The 10,522-nt window shown below is 32.2% G+C and overlaps 1 protein-coding gene across 2 annotated transcripts in view; it reads right to left on the bottom strand.

Annotated features, from left to right (window-relative positions):
* The window catches only part of LOC128176536 (ribosome quality control complex subunit NEMF-like), a 29,711-nt gene extending 21,939 nt beyond the window's left edge, over positions 1-7,772 (bottom strand). For both annotated transcript variants that reach the window (XM_052842945.1, XM_052842944.1), the window contains exons 1-6: positions 7,617-7,772; positions 4,083-4,151; positions 3,506-3,608; positions 3,259-3,384; positions 2,373-2,518; positions 1,180-1,247 (exon numbers count right to left, since the gene is read on the bottom strand). In XM_052842945.1, coding sequence (XP_052698905.1) covers positions 1,180-1,247; positions 2,373-2,518; positions 3,259-3,384; positions 3,506-3,608; positions 4,083-4,151; positions 7,617-7,672 — 568 coding nt within the window. In that variant the 5' untranslated portion in view covers positions 7,673-7,772. The remainder of the gene's footprint in view (positions 1-1,179; positions 1,248-2,372; positions 2,519-3,258; positions 3,385-3,505; positions 3,609-4,082; positions 4,152-7,616) is intronic.
* Positions 7,773-10,522: the final 2,750 nt, after the last annotated feature.

Consider the following 10,522-nt stretch of genomic DNA (forward strand, 5'->3'; position numbering starts at 1 on the left):
CAAAATTACTAAGTATGTTCCATCTTTGCCGAAAATATTGCCTTGTTTATTTATCTATCATCTATTTTGCATTGTTAAGCTGTTGTATCTTAGTCTAAACATATAATGATTTGGGCCCAAATATGACACACAGTACTTGATGAAAATTGATTTTCAAAAAGTTTGCATAATTCAATTAAAATTTTCTTATTTCCAAATGTTTATACCAATAAACATGACTTTTCACATTGAATTAAATTGCTTTTTAATCGCTCCATTTACATCCCAATGAGTTTTTTTTTTTTCATTTTTCCATTGGCATAGTTATACGAAACCATTGTATGACAGGTTGTTGAGACGGAATAAAGGTGAAATCTCTACCTCCCTTAGCCATGCGTTAACTGAGAATGAAAAAATAATCTGAGAAGCGTTCAAAGATTTTCATTTCAGAGAAATCTTTGAGTTGTTTATCCACGAGTTGTCGTTCTGTAACATGTTGCATCAGTAAGTTATTCTTTCAATTAGATGACTTGTGATGAGTTGTCGCATTCGACGAGTTGTCTTTCTATGAGGTTTTCGGTACGGTATACCATTAATTTTGACTGATATAATTTTGGTGAATCATTTACCCTTCATTAAAAATCTACTGTCAGTTTATTTTTAATAGACAAGAATTTAATATACTTAAGCAAAAATCCTATTTGATGTCCAAACGTATAGCTTACTTCACACACTTCAATATTTTAAGAGAAATACAAGTAACTAAATTGTACTAAATACATGTATAGTCATGTAAAGTATTCCTTATTAATAATGGATTTACATTTCATCATTAGTAAAGAAACCATCAATCATACAATTATCTGCACCTGAGTCGTTAATGGATCACCTGTCTCCCATACAACTAACTAAGCTTATCAGAGAGTAAGTTGAAAGTTGAAAGACCTCTTTTTTTTATTAATGCAATTCTGTAATTTTTGGTACATGAAAAATACATAGAATACATTACTAACTTTATTATAAAACATGTACCCAATACTTAGTAATGAAAAACATTTGTTAAATAACATAGCATTTCATCATTAATTGATTCTTTTGCTTTTGTTGATTTTTTTTTTACAGGTCTATATAAAAAATACATGTATATGTTAAACATGTACTAATCATAATATGTCTATCCATCAAAGGATCTTTTCTTACCCAAATGCGGTAAAAGGACTTTCTTTAAAACATCTCCAACTTTTGCTGCCAGTATAACTTCTCGTAATCTGTAAGATATATAAAAAAAAACCTTTTCAACATGGATGGTTAAAGATCCACTCTACAGGCAATTAATAGCATTGTGCTTATCAAATTTCCATATTTTCAATAAATTGCTCATAAACTAAACAAGTATCTCAGTAAAAATAAAGTGAACAATTAAAGTATACCAGGTTTCTTTACTTATACAGTAAAACTCAATTGTAGAAAACACCTTAGGACCTTTAACTTTTAGCAATTTAAAGGTGCTTGGTCCGATTTTATATCAAATTTTGTGTACATTTTTAAACGATAGTTATGCTAAGTTTATGTATAATGATAGACATTGCAATAGTTTTCCTTAACAAATTCAGCCAAATTTCAATGAACAAAATTATGTACAAAATTTGTTAAAAAAAACAAACAACATAAATAGAGTATCGTGTTATTTTGCCTCATGTTAACATTCAACCCTGACGTCAAGACAGGTATGGTTGTATTAGGACTTTGACATCGCTATAAACAAATGTCTATTGTTCGGACAAATTACAGATAAACACGTGTATGTTTTGTTTGCTAATATTTCTGAAGTTTGCTTTGTTTACAATCAATGCATAGCATGGGAGTTGAATAACCTTAATCAGTTGTAACCAAACAGTTCCCTATTCTAAACATTCCATGATGCATTTTGGGGTTGTTTTTTTCGTTTGCCCAAAGAGAAATTTTTTTTATTTACTTTGAATATTTCTAACTTTGAAAGAGGACCGATTCTGCTGGTGTAAATAGGAGAAAGTCCATAACTTTCTAAGATAAAATGGTTTGTATGGAAAATTATTTGATATTACATGTATAATAACAAAAAAAACGGACCAAGCAGCTTTAAAATAATTTGTTATAAATAATGTGAATTTCATTATTTTTCACCTCTATTGGGTTCAAAATCAGTTCGCTTAATCCGTAAATTTGCATTTAATGGGTTCGTTTTAACCATAAAATTTTACAAGGATTTGTTCTGTATTTTACCAGGGACTCCAAAAAACTTTGCTATATCCAAGATTTGCTATATCTTTGTTCCTATTAAATGAGTTTTACAGTACAGGGGTTTTTTTTATACCCTGTATGTTGACTAAAAAGGTAAAAGTATACAGTATTACTTCTCATTGGAGGGTACAGAGTGTTGTTTAGCAGCACTGACTGGGTACGTCTCCCTGACGGCAAACTTTACATCCTGGCAAGTATCAGTACGCGGTCTCAGGATATTCAATATGGTGAATTCAAAATCTGTCAGGACCACATTTCCCTACATGAAAAATACCCTCCAAAAAATGTAGTTTAAATTTATTGTCTTTTTACAAGTTATAAAACTCAATAGAAATCAGAACTGACAATTAACTGAAATCAGATGCACAAAATTGATTATCAATTGATATTCATGGAGCCAATAGCTAAATACAATTTGAGCAAATATGATCAAAATCTTTTCAGTTGAGAGAATTTCAAAAACACCAAGATCCAAACATGAATTTTTAATTTTGTCCCATATGAAATCTTCTGAACCTTTTTTGTGCTATTTTACAAAATTTTAAACTTAACACAAAAAAAACACCTCGCATGCATTTCTAATTTTCACATGTCATAGTTTATATTCAATTAAAATTCACAAGAATTTTCTTTTCTACTCAACTGGAATTGTGATTGGAGCGTTATATAATTGCATGTGCAAGCAATATTACGGGTACATCATTTTGAGTTGTATTCATAGATACGGTAGATTCCTAATTAAAAGCAAGGAATTAATAGCCACATAAAAATAGCAAGAAGCACCCCTTGCGGTTTACAAAATCTCGCTATTACCCGGTATATTATGAGAGTTGAGAACTATAAGAGATAAGGTTAAAAATTCTGCATTCGCAATTTTCATATTCTCGTGATTTGATACAAAGCGACGGGATTATGGAATTTAGTACTTGCAAAAAATAAGGAATCTACAGTACACTCATGCTTGATAGAAGATTCCATGCTTTTAATAGAGAGCCTTACCCTATCATAGAGCTCCAGAATGACATGATAAGCTGCCTCTCCCGAACCAAACTGTAAATCCACTATTCTGTCCATACCTAACTGATTGATGTTCTCCAGTCGTCTCCCCTTAATGTGCTTTCTCAACTTCACAAAGTAAAGAAAGGACAATTACAGATGATTTGTGATTCTGTTTATACATATAGATATTTACATGTTGAAAAGCTTTTCATCCAGGTTTTATATGAAAAACAAAAAAGCCAACTACCTTCATGGAAAATCCAGATGGTGCCATATTTTTTGGCCAGTCATACTCTGTTCCATGTATCCGGATACCGGATTCAATCAAAATGACTGCTTTATCATCAGGTCTAAGTAAAAGAGAATAAATAATAAAAAGTTAAACACGGGATTTCGATCATACAGTATGTAAGGTGCCCAGCTTTGAACATGATATGAACAGGTTCAAAATCAGTGGTTGGTCAGATTTATCTCATTAAATATTTATATTTAAAAGATCGCTGTGACATGACCTTTAATTTAATTTCTTAAAACAATCTTTAACAGTTTAGTGATATACAAACTACAATAATGTAGCCCTCTCCGATTTTTTTTATATCTGATGTTTACTGGAGAGGGCTATAATTCCATAGGATCTCCGTAATGGTGCAAATGTACCAGTAGCCCTCTCCCCCCCCCCCCCCCCCCCCCCCCCCCCCCCCGAAAAAAAATCAGGAGAGGGCTACATTATTGCAGCTAGTGATATACATAAGCAGATAAAGCTAGGTTTTAACTTTAATCAGACTGACTCCATATCCTGTGCAGAAACTTGCAATGATACTTACTTTCCAAGTTTAATGAGGTAAGTTTTAGAGTCCACGTCGTACACATTAACAACTCGCATGCCATAGAACCTGGGATAGAAAGCAGAAAATAACATTTCTCATTCATACAAAAATCATTGGAGAAAATTGTACATGTCGTATACAAATAAATAGTTATTATTACGGGTACTTTTTTAGCAAGAAATCTTTGTAAGACATACATGGTATTCACATAATTATGACGACATCTTGATTGTTCATATTACAGCAAAACTCGAATATAACGAACACGGATATAGCGAATTTACGGCTATAACGAATTATTATTCATGTCCCGGCAAATTTCTTATACAAACCTATAAAAAATTGATGTATATAACGAACACGGCTATAACGAATTTACGGCTATAACGAAGTAATTTTAAGACCCCCGCTTGCAAAATTTTAACGTATTTTATCATTTGTATAACAAATTTTTTCCATTTCAAATTTCATTGAAGAAACATGCAATTTTAAGATGCATATATAAAATACTCAAATTAAAATAGTATATGGAATTTTTTTAAAAATTGAAATGAAATGGTTATATTGACATTTTTTGTAAATGACGGTAATACTTATCTTATATCTTACGATAGTTTAGAAAACTGTTAGCCGGAAAAACCCTTAATTATTTTATAACGAATTCGCTATAATATTTTTGATGAATTCGATATAAACGTATAGCGAATTACGGCTATAACGAAGTTTTTTCTACGGTCCCTTGAAATTCGTTATAAACGAGTTTTGCTGTAATTACTGTACTATATCTTATACGTATGACTAGTGGCGTAGCAAATACTGATTGCCCAAATGCCTTGGCTTTATACATATCATTTTCCAGAATTATCATTGAAGAGAGAGAGAGAGAGAGAGACCGAGAGAGAGAGAGAGAGTGTGTTTGAAATGTAAACAGACTTTTCATTCCTCTTTTATTCTCTATTATAGTCAACAAATTATCAATCTGATCTACCTTAAATATTAAAATATTATTAATGACCATATATAAATATTTTTTAGTAAACAAAAAATCCAAATCCAAGTCTGAAATGGGTATGACCATCTAGCCCTCATCAATTTCAGTAAATAACTTGAGATTTGTCCTCACAAGCCCTTAAATCAACAAGACTTTTATCACTATGCAATGATTAAGTATTCCATAGACATGATAGATTTGATTGAATATAATTGATAATTTGATATTCAATATTGATATCATTGATATTCAATCAAATCTATCATGTCTTAGTATGGATAAAAACAATTTCCCAAAACATTCAAATCACCATCATGTGAGAAAGTGTCATAAAAAGTATAAGCCTTGATGTAGTGAGGTAGCTTAAACCTTTAAAAAAGGGTACATAAATTGAAAAGATTTCAAAACGTCATGTTTTCCTGAGTGTGACTAAAATGGGTAGCGAAACCCGGGCCGGGCCGGAATTTTCGAAACTGATAACCGGGTTTTTGTTGATTTCTTTAAAAATACTTATTAGTTCTGCACGAAATTTGCAGAAATACTTTATTACAACTTGTTTTGTCTTCGCTGAAGTTTTTATTATCACAGAATGAGTTTTTCAATATTAATTATTCATTTTCATTTTCAGGTGACTAAAATGGGTAGCGAGCCCGGGTTACACATTTTGGCGATATTCAGCGAATTACATTGTTGAATTTGGAAACTTGTGTATCTTATCATTGCTATTTAAGTTTAAATACTTAGATAATTCAACATTTCCGTCAAAAAATATCATTTGATAGAATTATGGACAAATATTACAAACCCGGGACGGAACAAAACCGGACACGTTTACCCGGGACAAACCTTTTATTTCCGAAAAAAGCGACGAGAACAAAAACTGAATATATGATAACATAAAAAGAAAATTAATATGATAACCAGCAAGATTAGAACTAATCACTGAATTATTTTAAAACTCATTATTGAACATTTATTTTTTAAACCGATTAAAAGGATGAATCCTTCTCAGCTAGTTTCAGTAGTGTTATGGTTTTAATTAATCGTAATTACTTGTTAATACTGGCAAAATCTGCACTGCTAGCTTGGTACCTGCTCTAATTAGAATCATAATGTACCTATTAGTATGATGATATCACAATTCCTGGCTTGCTACACGAGTATTAAATATATGTTTCAATTAGTTTAATTATAGGAATTTGTGCTCATCATTCAGCTTCTATGAAGATGAAAGTGAATTCATTTATAAAATTATTGTAATTGACTGAGCTTATTTTACAGGTCTTCTATATATATAGTGCCTAATATTACAGATGCCTCATTTTAGTACCCGATCGTGTGATGTGCACACGTTGGCTATCTTAAGATTCTCACGAATCACATTTAGTAGGTATGCTGAATTGTTTTTTAATAAAATAAAATGCACAAAAAAATACATGTATGTTGACTTTCAACTCATCGCTCAGGAAACATCGAATTAATATGCTGTTATAATTTTTAATGATTGGGGTTCTATATAAAAAGTAAATTATTACAAATAAATTATATAGATGTATTAATGTTTGCGTGGTTTGAGCTGGGCAATGTCACATGAGTGATAGCTAACATCCTCTGGTCGCTTTTTCGGAAATAAAAGGTTTGTCCCGGGTAAACGTGTCCGGTTTTGTTCCGTCCCGGGTTTATAATATTAGGTCATAATTCTATTAAATGATATTTTTTGACGGAATTGTTGGATTATCTAAGTGTTTAAACTAAAAAAGCTATGATTAAACACAACAAATTACCAAATAATCAATGTGATTCTCTTAATATCGCCAAAATGTGTAACCCGGGTTCGCTACCCATTTCAGTCACCTGAAAAATGAGAATCGGTAATAAATATTGAAAAACTCATTTTGTGATAATAAAAATTTCAGCGAAGACAAAAAAAGATGTTTTAAAGTTGTCCTGCAAATTTCATACAGAACAAATGAGTATTTTGTAAGAAATCAACAAAACCCGGTTATCAGTTTCGAAAATCCCGGCCCGGCCTGGGTTTCGCTACCCATTTAAGTCACTCTCTGTTTTCCTAAATTCATTTTCAGCATTTTTTTCTTTTCAGAACTAGTACAACACATATGGAGCAAACCTTCTAATAAAAACAATTTTAATTAAAGAGACAGTACAGCTGAAAAACGTGTGTTTTACTACAGATTTACCCATTTTCGGTCGTTTTCTGGAATTTGATTTGAAAATATTTGTAAACAAAAGATTATAGAAGGGGTGTTAATTTTTCTAATATGATGATTGGTGTTAAGACATAAGTAACGGTCAGACATCAAAAACACACCTGATTCCTCCACGTGAAAATACACCACGTGTATATTATCGTGAAACTAACAAAACGTGATATTAAATAACACCTTGCATAAAGTGTGTGAGATGAACATAGCAAAATGTACATGTATTTACCACGTGAACAGGTGAACGCGTGAGAGGAAACAAACTAACCTTTTCAACTCTTTACATGTAATAACCACAGCAATATCAACTGTACTAACCTTTTCAACTCTTTAATAACCACAGCAATATCAACTGTACTAAATCTCGACTTCATATTTGATTTCTCTCTGTTTTTAATTAATGGTTTTCTATTCTTTCAGTCATTGATGAAATATTGCTGTTGAACCATTTGTCGTTTTGACTGATGTGTTGACATTTAGAGACTTCCGGTTACACTAAGCTGTAAAACTGAAAATAAAATAAAAATAATTCCGGAAAACGGTTTGCAACTTCGCCCCACTAAGAAATCACACAATTAATAGCTTTCCAAAAAGCTTGCCTGACGAAAGAAAATTATTCAGTGGAAGCATGCATAAATCAATTAGGCTATCTTATCAGAAATGAATTTCAATTTTCGCTGCTGATCATAAAGAACAAGGGACGTTATTAGCCGTATTTGGCCGCAAAATTTATCATATTTTCAACGTCTTAGTTTTGTTTTTTGATGTGGTGCATTGTACTAAGTTCGATACTGGCTAAATTCTACAGGCACCAAAATGACGTCATTTTTCATTATGACGTCACTAGTGTACGCTAAACATGGAATGATCTCCAAAAATCGTTATAATATATAGAAATATGAATAATCTTTGCTGAAATTAAAACCTTTCACATGCATTAACCACTTTTATATTTAACATACTTATTTTCTGTATCATAACAAATTCATATACTGAAAATGGTGACGGTTAATAACTGTGAACAATGTGAATTTTAGCAAAAAGGATTAGAAAATTGCACATTTTAACAACGTAATTCAAACAACGCGATCCGACATGGAGAGTTACTCGGCGTAACACACGGTTTTTACCGGTGAAAGAGGGTTTATCTTATAAAAATCTAAAATGATTTTTTGTATACGTAAGAGAAGCCAAAAGGAAAAAAGAAATAGAAATTGCAACCGAAAAAAAAAATAAATTTATAAATAAATAAATAGAAAATTACAACACACACACTATTTAGATGTAAACGATTATATACACATGTAGAATTTTTCCAGTGGATTTTTGTTGAGATCATAACACAAAATAATCGCCGACATATTGAAAGGATTGATTAAAGCACTAATAATTCCCTCTTTAAGTAAACAGTTTATGTTTAAGACCATTTGTATCCGTCATATGTGATCGAAGTAGTTTAATCAATCGTAAAATCAGAACAGACGTTAGACATACTGTCATATTTTCTTCCTCTTCCGTGATTTTTTTTTACTTTCGACTAGTTCCGATGGTTGGCCGATTAAATAGACAAGTTCGCAATTGCTGAGTATTCACCTGTAACTTCGTGGGCATTGCTTCAATTTATCGAGGAAAAGGGTTACGCTTATACATGTATATTAACCAATAGCCGGTAAATGTTAAACCTAATACGTATACGGTTGATCGTCAGTGCCTCAGCCGATTTGTCAAAATCGCCCCAAAGACCAGTTGACCCTCGATCGTCAGTCGGCCGACATTTAAGAAAATCCAAATGCCGAAATGTCGATCGACCGAGCGACGACAGACATAAGAACTGTCTTCCGAAGGTCGGAAGATGATCGAGAATTGCTCGATGGACTACTAGTATTGAACGACTGGTTTAACTGAAGGAATCGGCCACCGACGCAGAAAAAAAATGTGACTTGGCCCGATGGACACAAAATTGGTCGGCCGACGAAAAATGAATACGACATTGTCCAAGACAAATGCCGACTGTCACCAAATTAATCCCATCCCCAACCCCCCCCCCCCCCCCAAAAAAAAGTCCGCCGTTGCTCGTTTTTGGAAATGTGTCTCGGGTTTTACTCTATTCAGTGATATCAAATCTAAAATATTAATGAAAACAATTATATCTTCTCGATAAGAGCAATATTTGCAGTTAATTTCAACTTATATTTTCTTTCTGTAAAACATTTTTATATTTACTAGTATCTATTTTTCCCCCCTATAAAACATGCACATGTTTCATACACCGGTATATTAAAGGAATAAGGAATCATTCTTTGAGTATTACGAGGTGATAATTTAGGTCGGGGCGTGATCAAATCCAATAAAGCCCGACGGGCTTTATGATAGATTTAATCACGCCCCGACCGAAATTATCACCTCATAATACTCAAACAATGATTCCTTATTCCGTATATTCATATTATTTTCAGCAAATGTATGGTTAATTATTTGAATATAAATAATCAAACCCCACTTGCCCCCCAATTATACGTCATTTGAATTTATTGGACTGTACAGTACAAAATCGATACGTAGTGTTATCACAGGCAAAGACACTGAAAAATGTAAATACTAGTATTCATTTTTTTAAGCGCGCAGAATTAGTGAATCAGTAGATAAAGTGTCTTTCGTGACCTTTCTAAAACTTTAGACTTCATCTCTATCAAACCACTTAGAAACCTTTTGTTTATAGGCTACATCACTTGTTCCAAGAAACGAGAGAGAGAGTGTGTGATAGACTAAACTTTACGTACATTTAATTTTAAATCACTAATATAAGCTATTTATTTAATCTAGTTGTCATATATTAAATCCTTTAATCGATGAAATAATGCACAATAGCATATTATGATGAAATTCAACCAAGCAGTTTCAGAGTCCACATGCTATATATTATCAATATATACTCAGCCCGTTAGCTGCATCACATGCTCCTTCCGCGAGTCGACAACAAAAACATGTCGTTCCTTTGTTTTTCAAGTCCGAAGATAATAGAAGTATGATCAGCAATAACTTAGTCTTACATTGTTTGTTATGTTTGATGTGATTCTTACACTGCGAGTGTGAAGTTTAATTTGTATATATTCTATACGTTGAACAGAAATAAACTCTCAAACTCTCTCTCTCTCTCTCTCTCTCTCTCTCTCTGTATGTATGATTGTGCATACTTACAGTGACTGAACTACTAAAGTCTTATT

Source organism: Crassostrea angulata, chromosome 3 (genome assembly GCF_025612915.1).
Source record: "Crassostrea angulata isolate pt1a10 chromosome 3, ASM2561291v2, whole genome shotgun sequence".
Taxonomy (NCBI): domain Eukaryota; kingdom Metazoa; phylum Mollusca; class Bivalvia; order Ostreida; family Ostreidae; genus Magallana; species Magallana angulata.